General features: G+C 41.9%; 1 protein-coding gene across 2 annotated transcripts in view; it reads left to right on the top strand.

Moving 5' to 3' along the window:
- Positions 1-20688, top strand: part of KATNBL1 (katanin regulatory subunit B1 like 1) — a 53479-nt gene that overhangs the window by 25397 nt on the left and 7394 nt on the right. For both annotated transcript variants that reach the window (XM_074998834.1, XM_074998835.1), the window contains 7 exons: positions 6229-6356; positions 10636-10676; positions 11271-11550; positions 13841-13959; positions 14947-14997; positions 15095-15184; positions 16024-16113. In XM_074998834.1, the coding sequence (XP_074854935.1) occupies positions 6243-6356; positions 10636-10676; positions 11271-11550; positions 13841-13959; positions 14947-14997; positions 15095-15184; positions 16024-16113 (785 nt within the window). In that variant the 5' untranslated portion in view covers positions 6229-6242. The remainder of the gene's footprint in view (positions 1-6228; positions 6357-10635; positions 10677-11270; positions 11551-13840; positions 13960-14946; positions 14998-15094; positions 15185-16023; positions 16114-20688) is intronic.

Raw genomic sequence — 20688 nt, 5'->3', positions numbered from 1 at the left:
TTGAGGCTGTCAGAGTTTATAGGCAGACAGAACCTTGAAGTTAGGTTTAGTGTGTAAGGGAGGGGCCTGGGAGGCAACGTGGCAGAACCTTGTCCAGACTGACACAGCGAAAATAATACATAATAAGTGAAAGAGGAGTGGATTCTTCAAATATTTTGTTCTAAAATGTGTATTTACAGAATTTTTCTACTCATATCTCAGTAAGTAGGGTCATGAACATTTTATATGAAATATAAGGTATTTCAGTTGATATGCATGTTTAAGTTGTTTTTTTTTTTTTTAAATCCATTTGATACTTACATTTCTTAAAGAATGCCTGTGTAAATACTTCTTACTTTTGGAATTACTGAAACTTGTGTAATCTACTTGGGTAATACAGTACCTTAGCAGAACCTGCAAATAAATGTGATGAAATGTTAGATGTTTGGAGATTCAACATACTGATTTTTGCACAGACGTTATTGTAAATTTAATTCTTTTTTGATGAGTGTCCTGAAGATTGATTGGCCTCAATAAGTTTATGAGCACCAAAGTCTCTCATATCCTAACTTGTTTTTCTGAGTTGCATTTTTTAAGCATCTAGCTTTAAAAAAAAAAACAAAACAAAAAAAACAGGATTTTCTGCTCCAGAATTTATACTGGAGCAATTTTATAACTGTAAGAAGGTCCAGAAAGTAGATTTATGATAGCAAGAGAACTGTAATCCACCTAAAAAGAAGATACAGAATTATAATAAATTTCCTAATTAATGCAATTCAAAAAGAGTAGTCAAAAACTGGTAATTGAGATGATCCATTTATTCCAGATATAGTTATGGATTCTACTTTGGTAATTTGTAAACAAAATCTTAGTGGAGCTATTTTCCATGTGACACTATTTAAAAGTGACAATATTCACTGAATGTGTTTTATGTTCATTTTACAGCTTTTTTTTTTGACTTATTCATGAAGTGACTGTTGAACTGCATTTCCTAACTTATAGATTTGACATTGTTAATTATATAGTTTGCCTATATGGGAACATCCAGGAAAGTTAATCTAAAGTAACTGAGGGTATGAAGCGAATAACAAAGTGGATGTCTTCTTTCGGTTCAGTTTCACTTTAATTATGAATGATGGTATTCACTAAGGCCGTGTCTACACTAGCCCCAAACTTCGAAATGGCCATGTAAATACATATTCAGTGCCTCATTAGCATGCGGACGGCCGCGGCACTTCAAAATTGACGCGGCTCGTCCTGATGGGGCTCCTTTTTGAAAAGGACCCCGCCTACTTCGAAGTCCCCTTATTCCCATCTGCTCATAGGAATAAGGGGACTTCGAAGTAGGCGGGGTACTTTTGAAAAGGAGCCCCATCGGGACAAGCCGCGTCAATTTCGAAGTGCTGCGGCCGCCCGCATGCTAAGGAGGAGCTGAATATGTATTTACATGGCCATTTCGAAGTTTGGGGCTAGTGTAGACATAGCCTAAGTGATTCAATGTGGTTTAACTAATCTACTTAAGAGTCAGGCCCTTAGGCTACGTCTACACTACAGCAGGGATCGATGTTCTAAGATCAGTCCACCAGCAGTCAATTTAGTGGGTGAAGAGAAGACCTGTCAAATCAACCACAGATCACCCTGCAATCAGCCTCCTGTAATCTTCCTCAAAGAGAAACGCAATAGGAGAGTTTCTCCAGTTGACCCTGTACCATGTAGACTCTCTTAGTAATTTGACCCAAGATATATCAATTCCACCTATGTTATTCACGTAGCTGGAGTTGCATACCTTAGGTTGACTTTCAGTGGTAGCGTGGACATGGATTTTGTTGTTTCAGACAAACTTTCTTGGAAATTCTAAGATATCTTTGTGCTTCAATGGTGCTGTGATGTTACTGACAAAATTCATATGTTACATCAACAGCTTTCACAGGCCTAGTGTTGATTATAAGGAAGGGGTGTATGTGTGTAATACACACACTTGTGATTGATAACTACTTATGTATTATTTTTGCTGTGTCAGTCTGTCTGGACAAGGTTCTCCATGTTGCCTCCCAGGCCCTTCCTCACACCTTGCAAGCCCCAGTCCTTCCTCCAGTCAGTGCAGGGCCTGGCCCAGCCCCACAACAGAGTACCCCCGTGCACACACCATGCCAACTGTTTTCCTGACAGAGCTGCATCAGGGCCTCTAGCAGTCTTAAATTCTACAGGACATTAACTTCTACCTAGGCCATTGGTTGGCTTCCTTTTGGCCTGTCCTCTGCCCCCAGGGTTTTCAGAATGTGCTTGGCAGGGGCAGGGACCCACCTGCACAAGCACGGGGTCCAGGTGTTTCAGTATCTTGACAACTAATTAATCAAGTCCACGTTTCAAGAGCAGCTAAAGGACCGTATGTTCCAAGGTCTGTGGCTAATACTCAACAAACCCGAATCAGTCCTAATGCCAGCACAGGTAATAGAATTCATAGATGCAATCCTGGAGTCTTGATTAACGAAGGCCACGTTACTGCAGCTTTGTTTCCAGCCAGTAAAAAAAATCATGATAGAATCTCTGCATGTACCCCACCACCATGGTATGCAATAGCATGAGGCTGTTGGGGTACATGGCAGCATGTACCTACGTGGTGCTCCATGCCAGGCTCTGGCTCAGGCCACTTCAGTCATGGCTACCAAAAAACTACAGACTGAGCAGAGACCCTTTTGGATATAGTTCTGACTGTTCCACCAGCAACCCCTTATTCACTCACACAATGACTTTAGAGCAGCATGGTCAGTGCAGGGCTCCCTGTGCAAGGACTCTGACGGAGGCTTCAGTGTTTGGTTGGGAGTCACATTTGGGCAGACAAGGACTTAAGAGTTATGGTCCTAACGACTTGGTTCTTCACATCAGTGTGAAGGAAGTCAGGGTTGTAAGACTCACATGTCGAACATTCAGGGAGCAGATGCAGGGAACCTACAAAGCAGTGATGGAGGACAATTGCATCAAATATGTTTTACATAAACAGGGTGGGATGTGTTCTTTCCCTCTCTGCAGAGAAAAATACCAGGACCTGTGGGAATCTTGTATCAACCCAGCTCACCTACAAGCATCTTTTCTCTCCTGGGGTTCAGAACAACCTGGCAGATCCCCTCATTTGATCTTTCCTCAGTCATGAGTAGTCTCTGAGGCTGGATGTAGTTGACCAATTTTCCAAAATTGGGGTCTTCACCACTGAGACCCATTTGCCGTGTGGACCAACCACAAGTATCAGATTCTGCTCATTCATGAACCATAGCCCAGGCTTGGTACAGACACATTTCACCTGTCATAGGCATGCCACTTGATGCATACGTTTCCACCCTTTCCATTCATACACAAGATTTTCATCAAGGTCCAGCAGCACAAAGCATCAGTTAAATTGATAGCCTTGGCATGGCCTTAACTACATTGGTTTCAGGTGTTGCTGAACCTGTCTGTAGCAACTCCCATAGCCCTGTCCTGGTATTCTGACCTGTTGACCCAGGATCATGGAAGACTTCATCATCTCAGTGTGGAGTCTCTCCATTTGACAGCATAGAAGTTTCATGGTTGAATCCCACTGAATGACAGTGCTCTAACCAGGTGAGGGAGGCCATTATGGGAAACGGGAAGCCCTTCACTCAAGCTGCTTATTTGGCTAAATGGAAGAAGTTTTCTATCTGGTCCCTACAGTGTGGAATTCCTCTGCTGCAGGCATCTATACAAACTATTTTAGATTATCTGCTGTACCTTAAGGACCAACACCTAGCAATTCCCTCAGAGTATACCTTGCAGCTATTTTGGCATCCCACCCCAGGATGGGGAAGATATCAGTGTTCTCCAGTTCTCTGGTAACCAGATTTTTCCATAGCCTTAACAGGCTCTACCCCAAGGTTTGTCCTCCAGTTCCCTAAAGGGACCTCAGCTTGTGCTTCAGAAACTCATAGGGATTCAATTTGAGCCTATTGCCATTTGCCCGTTGTCTTATTTGTCATGTTTTAGCATAACGTAGCTAGTACTTCCTCTGGAAGGGTCTTGAAGTTGAGAGTGTTACCTTTTTATTTTTGCTGGAGAACAAGCCAGGGTTACACTGATGTATTTTATTAAATGCCACTATTGGATTAAAGGAAATGGGGAAACTAGCTTCCAACCACACACTCACTACACTTACTCCCGCACTTATATACTTACACAGGTAAACTCACATGAAAAGTTGCATATGGCCAGAAGAGGAAGCCCGGGCACAGTGGGTCCAATGTGTCTAGCTCCAGTCATGAATCCAGGCTGGTGATCTGATTGTATCACACATGCACACACTTGTCAGCTTTCTCTCAATAAGTGTGGTACCCAGAAGCAGTGAGTGCCATCCGTCATGGGGAGGGTAGCTCCTGTAGAGTGGTGGTGACAAGAACGCCTATAGCTTTGCACCCATCTTTTTAGCAATTGCCTGTGCCACTGGCCCAGGACACTGTTTGTGATTTATCAGCTAACAGCAGGTGGGACTTTGATGTTCTCTTTATGGGGCCTCTTTCTTGGGTGGCATTCTTTTGTGGGCTCAGATCCTATTATTCTCTAGCCATTAATGTGCGCTGACATCTGGTTGTCCAGACAAGCTGGCTTGAGGGACTGATTCCATTGTGCACATGCCCACATTCTCACTTTCCTCACACAAAAGAAAGCTCACTTCAGAGAGTGAAATTTCTAATAGCCAGTATTTCTTAGAGACTTACGGTATCCATAAACAATTTCTTACTAACTTATAATTAATATAGATGTAGCAGCTGCTACAAAACAAAGCTTATGAACCAAAATATAACTGTATGGAACAAAGCTAAATCTGTAAAACAAAGCTACTGTTACAAAACTTAAGGGTTATATAGGCAATGGCTGTTGCAAAGCTTACAGAAGGTTACAGGGCTTTTATCTGCATTGTACTGGACTGAGCAGAGGCTTAATACAACACGCTCCATCAACCCTACCCATGTCTTCCCCCTTACATCCAGGTTAGATTTAATTTCTTGCATCTAGTTGCTGCCTGTGTATTCTTTCCTGGTAGAATAGTTCAGATTTCCTTCTAAATAATAGCTCTGAGAGCGAGAAGCAGAAATTAACTGGTCTGATACCAAACAATGCTTTTTCATGAAATATTTGCCATGCACTTTTCTTACTGTTGCAAAGATTTTACCTAAAGTTTGTTGTTTGTGTGACTGCACCAGTCTGCTAAATGCCTTAGGTTACATCTACACTATGAGATAAATTCGAATTTAAGGCACTTAGCTTAATTTGTACCAAGTTATTGTCTTCACTGGAAATACCATTAGGTCAAAGTAGGGAGCATTAATATCGATGCAATATCAGAACCAGGTGCATTTAGCATCATGTTCACGTTTAACAATTTGAATGAAGGCTAATGGGGAAGCACAATGTCTTTTGAATCGAATTCATTAGCTCCAAAGGCTGACTGGTGCTCTTGCATCTGGCTCCTAGCTGCCTGCCATTCGCAGGAGCTGGGAAACTGTCCAGCGCACAGCCCTTGTAAGTTTCCTGGCTCCTGCCAGTGGCAGGGAAATAGGAGCCAGGTGCAGCAGCACTGTGAGTTTCCCAGCTCCCTGCCACTTGCAGGATCCAGGAAACTGACAAGGGCTGCTGCACCTGGCTCCCTGCTGCTCTCGGGGGCTGGGAAACTGACTCACGCAGCACCTGGCACCCTGCTGTACCTGGCTTCTGCAAGCGAAGTGCAGCAGCACCAGTGAATTTCCCAGCTCCCCCAAGCTGCGGGAATTCAGGAGCCAGGCAGCAGGGTGAGCACTGCCAGCAGTGGGAGGACACAGAATGTGGGACTGAGGGAACTGTGGGATAGGTTCCTACAATACACTGCTGCAACAGTCAACGTTTGACCGCTCTAGTGTGGCAGCACTAACTCGACTTTGTGGGAAGTGAGGATAGTCAATCGAATTTATCTGTTAGTGTAGATGTAGCGTTAGACGATGTCTTTGGTGCATCTCTCCCACTAAATGCTTACAAAGTAGACAAAGGGTAGAACTCCAAACATTCACATAGACAGCCACCAATAATAAGACTTCATATTAACATCTGTTAAATGATGGCACTGCTACACTTTATAAATTACCTAGAATGTAGTATGGATTTGTCTGGTTATTTTTAATTGTTAAATGTTTATGATCTGTAGGTTGTAACTGAGTTTTTAAATGTGTGTATTTTATTTCCTAATTTATAAATTGCCTTGAAAATTAGGGATTTAGGAGATTATGGCATCTGAAGCCCACAATGTTAGAAAATGGAACCTGTTGCATACCAAGGGTTGTCACGTTGATCTGGTCAGAAAAAGGATCTCTCATTCCACTAATAAGAACATGAAGGAGGTAAGTTTATTAACTTTGTTACTGTTTTCTCAGATAAACGTATGTTACTAAAACAATGAATTTGATCCTAGTTAACTTAGCATCAACTTCAATTAAATTTATGCAGAGATTTGTTTTTCTTTCTTTTTTTTCCCCCAAAGATTTTGACGCTCAGAATCAAAAGGTATCTAACTTAGGCTGTGTGCATGCTGCCATCAATTTAAAAATGCATGCATTGATTTTCAGATTTACTAAATATGCACATTCCCTGTTACAGTCAAGGGGAGCAGTGAATGTTCAGTACCTCCAAAAATCATGCTGATAATGCAGTCCTAACTCAAACAAACAAGTAAAACAGCAAATACTACAGCCAGCACCAAACACCTCGCTAAAAAGACACCATTACAAAAGTGTCCCTGTACTGAGAAACTGTGTCTTTAGATACGGCTTTATAGGTCCCAAACTCTTCAAATAAAGCCTAGAAGCCAAAAGGTACCACTGCAGACCATGGAATTTAGGCAAGTTTACTACTGCATTGCTTCTGAATAGCTCTAAGATGCAGCATTGTCTACTGTTCTGCAATAGTTGAATGTAGAGATGAGGGAGGCATTAAAATTCAGCAAAGTCAGCATCCGGACCTGCCTAGAAGAAAGCAATCCTCTGGTTACTGCTGCCGTTTGATAATCTAAAAGCAGCTGGGAACCTAAACAGATTCTAAGTCACAAACACACATGCATACCTACATATATATATAAATATATAAACAATTTGTGAACTTCAACTAGGAGAGTGAAAATCATCTTAGACATCATCTGGCTGGTTTATCCCAAACCACTGTAATATTTTTTTTTTTTTTTAGTCTTGTTTGGATTGAATCTTAACCAGTTTTCCTGCCATCATCTTGTCCAAATACAAGATGTTCTTCAGCCTGGACACACAAGAATATCAAATTTATGGAAACTTCTTTAGCTCATAGTTCCTTCCGGCTCACTGCACTGCATCACATATACATTGAATAAGAAAGTTATATCAGAACACCTTGTGATACTTACCCATAATAAATAAGCCCTGTGGGCAGAACAACAATCGGCCCAATGTTACTTTCTGAGTTCAACGTGAAAGAAAGGAATTAAGTCATTTGATAACACTACCACTCACTTCCTCGGGATCACTAGGAGGCCAAACCTTTGTGGCTTACAGCATTCTAAGTAGCTAATAAATATTGAGCATCCATTCATATATTTTAGCAGTCTCCAAAAAGATTATTGGCAAACTGAAGCACTGTAGTCTGTCTCATGCGCTAGTCAAAATCCCAGCTAAACAGGGTTAAGGAATTCTGAGGCATCTGGCAGACTTATCCTGGCAGATTTATCCTGTTATAACCTTTTCCACCTCAGTCAAAAATGGGAGAGTAGAGGCTGGTTGGTCATGTAAGGTTGTCTTTTTTTTTTTTTTTTTTTTTTTTTTTTTTAAAAACTGTTGAGGGGTGAGTTTGAGATAATAAAAACCTGAACACTTTCTTTTGAGGAAACCTCATGTTCTCTTGAAAGGAGTCATTGATAACTTCCATCCCAAAAGGACCAAATACTTCCCCACAATAGAGACAGCCTAACTTTTGTCCCATCCTGATTTAATCCCGCTATCACAAGTATAAGGCTCTGTCTAAATCTGCTTCATGATGCTTAGAGAGTAACCTTACACTTTATTTTCAATGCGTGGAAGCTTACATTAGCAGCTGATTAACCAGGCTGTCCACTGCCCAAAACAAATAACCATTTGACACCATTGTAGCAACTTCAAAGAAAATTTTGCCTCCTACTTCGGCATAGCATAAGAACTCAAAAATATCTAATGTAATCAGATTGCATCAGTTTGAGACTGCCAGTGCTTTTAACAGGAGCCAGCAAACAGAACCAAAAACAGGAACTGGAGGGGTGGTATTTGTGTTAAGTTTTTCAGCCTCTCTGCCCCTGCTAGATAGCAACTTAGTAGGGAAGGCTATGATTGCTGCAAAAGCAGTAGTGGTATTGACGCAAAGAATAGATGAGACTATGAAAATGACCACATAGAAGTTGTGCTGAACTGGATAAAGGGGAGAAGCAAGTAGTAACAGAAGACAAAAGAGCAAGAAGAGAGTAGCTAGTCCCACAAGAAGAGGGTGAGAGTTTGGAGCCCCCGGAGGGCAGAGGAGGATTTGCAGATGATTGCAAGTAAGAATAGAAGATTTGAAGACCTGTGGCCAAAAAAACCACGTGTTAGAAATCCACAGAATTGCACCAATACCAGGAAGAGACATGTCAGCGTGACTGGGGGCTTCTATTAAGAAACAAGCAAGCCTGTCATCAAAGCCAGTTTGGTGAACAGAAGTGTTTGTTGTCTTGTCTCATAACTTAGCTTCAACAGATGTGAAACTAAGGCTGAAGAGGATCCTACTGGCACCAGCAAAGAATCTACTGTCCTTCATATAGAAACAAATAAGACAGCAATGTTTTCCCTGGGATACACCCAGGCTTGGGGTAGCCACTTTAAAGAAGTGAAAGTTCAGGTAAATGTCCATAGGATTTTACATGTATGGAGAAGGAGATCACAGGCAAGATAAGACAAAGTCAGCCTATAGATGGCCCAAGCACGGGTGCTATAAGGAGAACTTACATACGTTCTGCCACCGGGAAGAAAAATTGATTTAAAATTAGTGATTTCTTTAACCTGGGAATTTGGAGATGTTCATGTGGTCTCCACACCTGATTCTAATATTGAGCAAGTAACAAAGGATACAGCAATGGAGAAAAATAACATGGGGTTGGAGAACGAATAACAAGAGGAAATATGGTGCCAGTTCCAATGACCATAACCTTTAGGTAGAAGGTACTATCAGTGAAGTAACTATACCTAATTAGATGAGGAATCTGGGTGAAGTCAAGGAGGAAGATGTCTGTCCATTAATGCAAGAAGTCTAGTAAAAAATGGAGGAACTACAACTACTGGTTATAGGAAGTAAACCCATACGATACAGGGATAATGGAAACACAGTGGAGTATTAGTCATGGCTGGAATACAGGTATTGATGGGTATGTGCTTTCAGGAAAGACAGACATAAAAGTAAAGGTGATGGAGTAGGGAGGTGGACTAGACTAAAGAATTCAGGGATCTAAATGTGGAGGATACTTTGGTTTAAAGTTACAGAAATGAGTCCCATCAGGCACATGTATCCCAAGCAAGGGGAAAATATTCATAGGGAAGTGTTGCTTGTCAACTGGAACATTAATCCTCTTTAAAAATCTCTAGCTAAAATTTCCAAATACATAAATAAAGTAGGAGATCACAAGTTAACTTTTAAATGAGAAAATTACTGTCAAGAATGTGATTTTTTTTTTTTAATTTTATTTTGAAGGTTTTTGTAATGAAGATTAGTTATCTTCAAACATTTATATGTTTATTTTTTAAAAGGCTTGTCTAATCTGTACAGAAAAACTTTCATTTAGTACTAAGGATATTTCCAATTCATTTGATTATCCATATTTGTTCAGTATATATACATTGGCACAAGAACCTCTTTCAGATAAGTAAAGCTCAATAAACAAGTAACAGAGAGGAAGCCATGCTAGTCTATACACTATCAAAACAAAAAGCAGTCAAGTAGCACTTTAAAGACTAGCGAAATAGTTTATTAGATGAGCTTTCATGGGACAGACCCACTTCTTCAGTTCTGGTCTGGATATGGTCTGAAGAAGTGGGTCTGTCCCGCGAAAGCTCACCTAATAAACTATTTTGCTAGTCTTTAAAGTGCTACTTGACTGCTTTTTGTTTTGATGGGATAAGCAAAGTTTATATTGTATACAGATAGCTATAACTGTTCTCTTCATGCCTTCATCCTTACCCAATCCTGCCAACCAATATATTTTAAGACTTGTGGTTTATGCATTAATTTGAGACAGGTGATTTTTTTTCTTAATCTCACTACCAAATTTAGAGAATTTACACTGATCACAATCCTCCACCATGCTTTTAAAGAGAGAAATTATCTCTGTCACAATTCCACCACTCACTAAAGAGGTCACAGTCCCATTACTAAGCGTGAGACTTGTAGGACAGTTGTGGAGGGATAGCTATCCCTCCACAAACCACATGCATCTTTCACAGGTACACGTCGTCAAAAAAAAAAAAAAAAGTTAATCAAAACCAGTGCTGTATTCAGATTGGGGTGGCAGGGGAAGGATGCTAGGAAAGCAGTAAAACCGGCGTATTTTGTTAAATCATGAAGTTATTTTGTAAGCCCTCTTACAATACTATTTTTCCATAGGGTAAGAAATCTCCAAAACAGTTGGCTTCTTATACAAACAGGTAGGAGAGCTACTGTTTTTAGATTCTTGGGTACAGAATCTGAGGGGGAAAGGAAACAAAACTATCACTCTTTTTTAAATTGTTTCTTGGATTTTTTTTAGTTAGTTTAAAAGTAGTAGTAAAAACAGGAAAATGTTTGGGATCCTTCTACTTCTATATAGGGTCCTTCTAAAGCAGGTAAGAATAGTAGTGATCGTCACCTCCATTGTTGGGGTGGTTTTTAATCTTTACCGAAAGCTTTCTGCCATGCCTAAAGAGAGCCATCAGATTAAATCCAAAGTGGGAGCTCTGTTTTGTGGGGCATAAATCAACTCTTCAGTTTTGTTGCCTGAATTATTCTGATTCCTGGAATAGACATGAGGCTTCACATAATGACACGGAAGGGTATTAACTGAAGTTGTAACTATGCCAGTGACCTGATTAAGTTATTAAAGCTTTGGAAAGATGGCAAATAACTATTTTTAGAAAAGAAAATTGTAATTAAAAGAATCTCTAGGTTTAAGACTTAAATCATTACAATATCTTAGTGTTTAATGACTGTGAATTATACATGACTACTTTTACTTGATTTCTGATGAATATTCTCTTCTGCAGAACGACAGTTGGACAGACTGTGACCAGCTCCCCCTTTCTTTTCAAAGTAGTATATTGTAAAAGAAAAGTTCATTGTTATACTCCAAAACCTTGTTACAAAAAGAAGCACTTCCCTAAAGTCAGGGACCGTGACATGGCAAATAAGGAAAATGAACTGGCTTGTGCGGGTAATCTGCCAGCAAAACTACATGAGAGTGGTACGTTTTTACTAAATGCCAGTGATCCTGGTTCCTCTCAAACACAAAGTCCCTCATCAAAATATAGTGGATTTTTTTCAGAGGTAAGTGAAGTTTGCAAAAGATTTTCCTTTAATACAGTTGATGATCACCTCAGTCCATTATCTTCATTCTGGTTTTAAGTTAGCTGCTGAGGTTTTTGCAGACTATTCTTAACTAAGGCTGTTGATTTAATCAGTTAACTCTTAACTCAGTCACAACTGTTAAATAATAAAATACCAATTGAAATTCACTGAAAAATTTGGATTTTTTTCTACATTTTCAAATGTATTGATTTTTATTACAACATAAAATATAGTGAGTTCAGTGCTCAATTTATATGACAAATTATCTTAAGTATCTTTCAGTACATATCATACTGGTACATTAGTGTGGACTCTTTATTGTGAAAGTGCAATTTACATGTAGAAAAATTTTAGTTACACAGCTGCACTTGAGAACCAAACAGTATAAAATGTTAGAGCCTATAAGTACACTTTGTGCTGCTTCATTTCAGTCAAGGACTAAGACAGACAAGTTTATTTACATTTTTGGGGTACAATGCTGTCTGCTTATTTATAGTGTTGCCTGAAAGTGAGAACAAATATTCACTTGGCATTTAGTAGCTGGCATTTCAAGATATTTACATGCCAGATATGTTCAACGTTCATATTCCCATTCATGCTTTAAGCAGCGTTCTGAGGACATGCTTCCATGGTAGTGATGCTTGTTTAAAAAGTGGTAATTTGTGGTTGAACTCTTTTGAAGAGAATTGTATGTCTCCCGTTTTTACCCATGTTTTGCCCCACATTTTGTGTGACAGCAGTCTTGGATGATGACCTAGCACATGTTCATTTTAAGAATGTTTTCACAGCTGGCTTGACAAAATGCAAAGAGACATCAGATTCCTATAAACAGCTACAGCACTTGACCCCATGTTTAAAAATCTGAAGTGCTGTCCAAAATCTGAGAGGGACAAGGTGCAGAGCATGTTTTTGGAAGTCTTAAGAGTATCGCAATAAAAGTTGTTGATGGCATCTGACTTAGATGATGAAAATGAACATATGTCAATCCACTCTGTTTTGGATAATTATTGAGCAAAACCTGTCATCAGCATAGACACATCCTCTGGAATGGTGGGTGAAGCACGTAAACAAGAATGGGCACCATTATCAATTGCAAATTGTAAACAAATTTGTTTTGAGCAATTAGCTGAACAAGAAGTAAAACTGAGTGGACTTGCAAAACTTCAGAGCCTACATTATTTTGTTTTGGAATTCAGTTATTTTTATACATAATTCTATATTTGTAAGTTCAACTTTAACAATAAAGAGATTGGACTACCGTAGCTGAATTAAAAGTGGAATGTGTTGGCTGAATTGAAAAATACTATTTCACTTGCCATCCCTTTTCTTAACTCATGGGCCAGTCAAGGAAGTACATGTAGACAGGATTATTTAGGGAGTAAATTTCTACCAGGGCATAAGTGGGTGGGAGGCAGATGAAAAACAGTATCCTTCACAGGAGTATTTGATGTGAATTGCTTGCTTGTAATTGCTTCTTGTAATTGGCTCAGATGGCCAGATGTGTGTGCCACAAGTTTTTTTTTTTGTGAATGATCTCTAAGAAAACTGTAACTAAGAGTGCTTAAATGCTGAATGCTGTCCTTTTTACATTTGTGTAGATTCTCTGCACTACTACTTTTGACCGTGTATTTTGGGGGATTTCAATGATGTAAATATCTTCCAAAGTGTTTCTCTATTATAACAGTCAAAGATGTGTTTGTAACTAAGTATGTACATAATATGAGCTTAAATTACAGTACAAGTGCAAGACTTTCTTCTAATGAATTCTTAAATTTAGACTCCAGAATCCTCCTTTAGACACCTAAATAACTGCAATAACTTTTTCAAAGTTCCTAGCCATCAAGCAGCTCCTGTTGGAAGTCTGAGTGAGTTGAAGTGTGCTTGAATACTCCTGAATGTCAGGTCACTTACTTCAATATCTAACTTTAAGCTCCCATTTTTGAAAATTATGAACCGGAGTAACAGCACTCGATTCATGTTGCATTTTTTTTTTTATTTTTAAATCAAAAAGGTGCATATGAGTTACTGAATTTTCACTAATGCGTAGTGTTTTGGACTTCTTTACATGGAGAAGATTACATAATCAGTTGATATGTATTACTAACATGAAAAGTTCCTTCTACACGACTATATTGTCATCACTTGGCTAAAAAATTGAAGTGCCAGTGTAGTAGTCTTTCTTGTATTATAGAAATTAGTTGTGCAGTAACTAACCAAAATTTAAGTTTTAAAACCCTTTTTGTTAACCTTTTTTGTTTCCTAAATACAGGTTTCTCAGGATCATGATGCTATGGCACAAGTTCTTTTCAGTAGAAATCTGAGACTGAATGTAGCTTTAACCTTTTGGAGAAGGAGAAGTATAAGTGAACTCATAGCCTATTTAGTAAGGTAAACTGAGTATTCTATGTTTAAGTTTATTTTTTTAAATTCCTCTACCACATAAAAGCCATCCCAAGCCCTCTGCAGCACTGTGAACTTTCCTTAATTTGAAACAACTCATCATTTGGCAACAGTTCCGGATTGTTTTGTGTTGTTTTTTTTTTGTCAGTCAATCCTGCTGAATTAGAGTATAACGTGATCAACTAGGGATGCAATACTGATCAAAACCAGCTAACTGGTTAAGCAATTAAAATTATAGGATGTCTCTCCATGTGCCACTTCTTCAGGAAGCAGCATGCTGTTGAGCTATCCCAAGATGCTAATGAGGTGAAGATGCAAATTTTCCTCACATCATTAGCATATTGGCCCATGGTTCGGAGTCCAGAAGAAGCTTTGGAGAGGCATGATCCGTGGGGATCTTCTGGAAGGAAGCCCCTTCTTCCCCCAAATTTCCAGAAAATCCCCACAGGCTGCAAGTCTGCATGTGTACTTCGGAGTCCGGAAGACCATGTCCCAGTTATGCTAGCGAGGCATGCAAAATTTGCATCTGTGCCTCATTAGCATCTTCTGGACAACTCATTAGCATGTCGCTTCTTCTGGAAGAAGCAGCACATGAAGACGCAGCCGTATTGTTTCCCTGGTTAACCACTGGTGGACGCAGGGCAGGGGCGTCTTACTGGGGCTGCAGGCAGTCATGGCAGGTCTGTGGCACCTCCAGGGGCCCAGAGTCTGGAGTCTCTGAAGTGCTGCAATGGCATGGCTGGAGTTGGGGTACCACCTGCCTTCCACTAGGGCTGCCATGTTATGGCTGGGACTGAGGTCCTGTCTGCCTGCCATGTGGCCTTGTCAGCTCAACCGACACAGCTGACAGCCGATTAACCAACCCATTACCAAGTAAGCATTCTGTAAGCCTACTGCTTATTGGGTAACCAGTTAACCTCTCACATCCCTATAATCAATCAGTACTTTGACCTATTTTTTCCTTATCTTCTTTAGGATACAGGATCTTGGAGTCGTAGTAGATTGCCTTCCTGTGCTTACCAGCAGGTAATAGTAATAAAAAAACCTTTCAGGAAGAAGGGTAAGTTCATTTGAAACTTGTAGAAACTGAAAGTTCATGTAGTTTGACACTACTTTATTTTAGTTTACAGGAAGAAAAACCATATATTTCAGCTGGCTGCTGCGTGGATCTGTTGCCTTTAGTAAAATCACTGCTTAAAAGCAAATATGAAGAGTAAGTATCCAAATGAATCATCACCTTAATTCTTTGTATCAGAACCTTCTGAATGGTTGAAAAGAATCATTCCCTGCCAGACCATTGAACTCCAATGCAAAGTGAGGTAAAGTACCCTTTGTGGGCCCTAATAGAATTTTTCCCCCTTAAATACTCTCTTCCCCCTGAAGGATTCCTGTATAGCTGTGAATCCTCTTGCTATTCACTTCCCCACCTGCTTTTATGCAGAAGCTCTCTGCAGGGATTGCTGTTCTGCTGTAAATCCCTGTCCCTATATCTTTCAAGCCCCGTCCCCCAGTGGCACAAAAAGCTCGATTTTGTTTTATTTTGGCCAAGGGTCCTATACCAGAGAAGGAGGGTCACTTGACTTTTGTTTCAAGATTTAGTCACAAACACTAAAATCTTGGATATCCAGAACTGAAGTCTTGATTCCACATTATGAAACTTAGTGGGGGAACATTCTGATGCAGAGCATCTCAACATCCTTTATTATCTGAGCTTGCCTCATAATTTCGAAGTAGAAAATACATATACAAATATAACCTTTTAGTTAATCCTCAAGAAAAAGGGAATCCAGTTACCTCTCCTATCAGTTGGTGGATATAGTCACATCCGCAGCAAAGGTTGGGGGTAGGTACATAATCATAGAATCATACAACTGGAAGGGACCTCAAGAGGTCACCTAGTCCATCCCCCTGCTTCAAGGAGGATCAATCCCAACTATGTCATCCCAGCCAGGACCTTGTCAAGCTGGGACTTAAAAGCCTCTAGGGACGGACAATCCACCTCCAGGCAATGCATTCCAGTGCTTCAACACCCTTCTCAATATGTTGTTACAGATACGTGATAGTTGGTCTAAACTGGCTCCTAGCTGTCATTAAGAGATGGTGGTCAGAACTGTCCGCACATGTGGAAAAAGTAAAAGATGAGTGAGTATAATATTGTGCATTGTCACTCATTGCAGTATTTGTTAATTATTCAAAAGCTGTCTTAAGTTTGTTTTATTCCATGATCACTGGGGCTAAAGATACATGTTCTTCTAAAATTAAAAAGCTTCAGGCAACATAACCATGGAAAAACTTCACATCAAGTGGTGATTCCTGTGTGTATTGCACATGTTGTTATGCATGGACTCCATATGCTTGAAACTAGATGTTTTCTCCAAGTAGTATCCATTGATCCATCATGCAAGATACATCTACTTTTGCTCTAGACCAAGGATGTAAGAGGCAGATCAGGTAAACACCACTCCAGTTTGCTCTTACTGTGCATGGCCCAAGTCAAAACCCATTTTGCTCCTTCGCTCCTATCAGGATAAGAGAGTTGCCTTTCACTGTTATAAATACCTTTATACTTAGAATAGTTTATATAGTTGTTATGAATATAATATAACCCCTCTCCAATGAGAGGACTCAAATCCTTGTCACCCAGAGACTATGCATAGGATACCAGGCTTCAAGACCTGCATCTCCTGCCCATGTTCCTTTTCCATCCAGACTAGTATCAACAGTGCCTATGCTGCCTGGAAGAAACATTTTGCTCAAATGTGTGCAACACATGTAAGTCCTTCCTGTCCAGATATCAAGAAGCCTCTGATCTCTGACTCAGCCCGTTCCTGATGGAAGAGTCAATGAGGCCCCAGACCCTGGCAAGGAGACCCAGCAGTGACCCATCAAGCACAAGCCATGATGCAGAACTGCCAATGCTGATGAGTAAGGACAGGATCCACCACAAGAGCAAGAAACGCTCTTGGGTATAGCAGCAAACAGCTGATAAGAGGTCAAGTGAGAAATCAAAGATCATCTTGCAGAGCTGATGTGAAAGTTACCCTCCAGCCAGGTGGTGGTGATATTGCTAAGAAGAAACAGGATCTCTCAGTACTGCTGGCAGCCTTGGTACCAGGACACTGAGCATTCATATGTGAGTGCAGGTCTGGATACTCCCATCAGTGCCATTTTGCCATCACACACAGGACAGGCCTGTAGAACCTGAGTCTCCATGGGCACTTTCTTGAACTGGCAATGTTCGTGCCGTACGTGCGGTGGTGTTTGTGCCATACTTGCAGTCCTCCTGTCAGGCCCATCTGTTCTCTGAGACATCTTGCAGCAGATTATGAGCCACTACTACTGTAGGAAAGGTTCTTTACATGTTTGTTGGACTTGGGGAGCCCTCCAGTATGATTGGGCCTGCCATTGCCAATGGATTTCCTGGATATAGCCTAGTCAGTTTTGGTTTTGCTTCTCAGACACCTAAACAAGCAGCTGAGGCACCCCAGCCTGCTTGGCTAGCACCCCTGAGGGAGGACTGGTGTCACTTCCTTTTGGGCCCAACCAGATCAATGAACGTCTCGTTTTGGCCCTCCTGGGACCTGTACTGTAGACTCCCATTGCAAGGCTCTTATAATTCTTTCCCTTCACATCAGTGTATAAGGAGAAAAATGTGAAACTGGTTCCTCTGGTTCAATGGGAGCCAGCTCATCACGAGCTGAGGCAGTCATCCCTCTGCTGCTTTTTCTTCTAGATGATGATTATCAGTACCCTGAACACCTCTCAGGGTGGTTATCAACTTGCGGATTCTGATGGAAAAAGTTGAGGATCCTGGACACTACCTCATAGGACTGTGACTAGAGCACATCTGAGTGGCCCTTCCTGTTAATGAGGCCATAGTGGAACTGGCTCAGGTAGCATGACACATCAAAAAGAGCCAAGAGGTGTTACTTGGTGCCAGTTTACAGTGGCTGAATTTCTCTTCACACACCTGACCCGTAATTCACCACTACTTCATGCGGTCACAGAATGAGCTCTTCAGTCTCCCGAGATGTTTGCTCCACTGGACAAAGGGTCCAAAAGACTAGTCCTCCTGAGCAGGAAGACCTTTTCATGAACAGGTCTACAATTCCACATAGTGAACTACCTGGCTGTGTTAGCTAAGTACAATATCAATACTTACAGCAGTCAGGCAGAATTTACAGCCAAGCATAGGACCTGGCCTACTTCTAGGCCCTAATCAATATGGGGAGACTGGCAAGGGAGACCTTCCAGGCAGCAGTGGACTCCAGCCAACACTGCTTCCTGCTCTGTGCCCACAGGACTAGTGCTGTTCAGGGATTCGTGGCTTCAGTCTCTGATGTTAACCCCTTCACTGCCACTCATTTTGGGGAGCCCTCTTCCCTTTTTGGCCACAGTTGGGGTAAGATCACCACAGACAACTGGATACAGGAGATCATACCTCAGAGTCTCCACTTGAGGCCCCCTTCAAGGGATTCTTACCAACAATTGATTCTTCAGTAGGGAATGGTGTGTTAAAGGTGTCCCACCTCTATACTAGGAAAGGTTGATTCTCTGCACCATATTTCTTCTTCATGGAAAAGAAAGTAAAACGCTGGAGACCAATCCCAGTCCTTCATCAGCTTAATCAGGAAGCTGAAATTCTGCAGGATTACAGTAGTGCTGATAATCTCTTTTCTCTCCAGGAGGGAGTTTGGATTTCAGCTCTCGACATGAAAGACGCACACTTCCATGTGACATCCGTCAGGAGATTTCTTAGTGCTGATGTCTCATCATGAAACAATCTGTTTCACTTAATTCCCTTCAGAAAAGTGACAGCACTAGGGGTCTTTCCAAAGGTATTGTGCAATCATAATAGCTCAGATGAGATGTTGGTATCATGCAGCGTATTCCCTTACACTGATGATTTGGCTCCTAGTGGGGCATTTGTGACAATATGCCTCTGATTCAATCCATTTGAAGACTCTTAGCCTCCTTTACCATCTGTGTGAATAAAGACAAGTCCACTTAGTAACCCATGCAGATTGTTTTTTTTGGAGGGGAAATGGACTTAGTCATTGTGTGGGCCATCCTCCTGGCAAATAGCTTTAGCATCCTTATTGTTTACATTTGCATCAAACCCTGCACATCTGCCATTGTCTGTCTTTTGGGGCACGTGGCAGTCTGCACCTGCATGATGCTCCTCCTGAGACTCCAACAAGTGACTGCAGATGCCTCCTGATCTACAGGCTGACCTGGGACCACATCAAATAGAGTCACTGTTCCACTGGTTATTCTGGTCTCTGTTTGGTTCAGTTCATCCGTGATCATGATTAGGATCCCCTCCAGCCCTCCCGCTGTGCTGGCCACGTTTATGACAGATGCTTCCCTTCCATGATGAGGTGCCCACTTGGACTGCAGGGCACATGGACATTGATAGAAGCCAAGCTTCAGGGCAATCTGCCTGTCTTGCAAAGCCTTCCTTTCTCTCATGTTATCTTCATATGCAAATCCCTTCAGACAACGTTGCCATGGTGATGTGCATAAATAGCCAGGGGGAGGACAGTTGTCATTCCTTCTGCTCAGTTGGTGAAACTATGAAATTGGCACATCAGAAACCAGGTGATCATACAGGCTGCATATTTCTCAGGCATGCAAAATTCCCTGGTAGAAACACTGAGCAGGACTTTCCACATCCATCATGAATAGGAACTACACTGTCCAGTCTCTTCGCATGGCGGGGTGCCTCCATCCATGACTGCTTTGTTTTATGTGAGAAACTCCCTATGTATTGCTTCAAGGTGTTCCTTGGACAGCGACTCTACAAGAGTAGGCAAGCGTTGCCTCAAGATGGGCAACCTCCAGTATGCCTTCCCACCATTCTCTTGGTTCCTCGGGTTCTCAGGAAAGTGTGTTGAGACAGAGCTACCGTCATCCCCCTAGCACTCCTGTCTCTGGCAATTTGGGTTCACAGACATTGTGAATTTCTCAAGCCAGCCATGGGTCAGGCTTCAATGGTTCCCAGGTCTTCTCTCTCAAGACTAGATCAAGTTCAATCACCACCTCACAGCTTGGTGCTTGAATTGGCATCTGACATACAGTCTGTAATCTGCCTTAACCAGAGTAGAAAAGACTCTACCAGAACATGTTATCAGGTGAAGTGTCATTACTTCCTGGAGCGTGGATGCAGGGGGGCCAGGGGGTTTGGAACTGAAGAGGATGGGGTGGGTGTTGGGAATGGGCTGCGGGGGTGGTTGTGTGGGGAGCTGTGGGCTGGGGGAATGTTGGGACTGAGGGGGCGGGGCTGCAGATTTCTCCACGCCGTGGCCAGCTCAGCTCCAGCCACGGTGCTGCGGGTCTTCCCATGCCCCAGCCAGGGATCCCAGGGTTGGGACAGAGCCAGCCGCAGGGCTGCCACTCTCGCTGCCCCTCCCCACCCCTGCACGCCAGGGACACTGCGGCTCCAGTGGAGCCAGCCACGAGACTGCTGGACTTCCCCACCCCCGTGGGAGCCCCGCTGCTGGAGTGGAGCCAGCCACAGTGCTTCCAGTCTCCCCACTCCACCCCTTGCCGGGGACCTCGTGGCACTGCCAAACTCACCCCCCCATCTCCCACCTGTGACCCCCGCAGCTGGAGCGCAGCCAGCCACAGGGCTGCTGGTCCATCTGCCCCCCTGACAGGGATCCAGCAGCTGGAGTGGAGCCAACCGCAGGGCTGCTGGTCTCACAGCCCCTGCCA

Source organism: Carettochelys insculpta, chromosome 6, assembly GCF_033958435.1.
Source record: "Carettochelys insculpta isolate YL-2023 chromosome 6, ASM3395843v1, whole genome shotgun sequence".
Lineage (NCBI taxonomy): Eukaryota > Metazoa > Chordata > Testudines > Carettochelyidae > Carettochelys > Carettochelys insculpta.
This window is presented reverse-complemented; position numbering and strand designations above follow the sequence as displayed.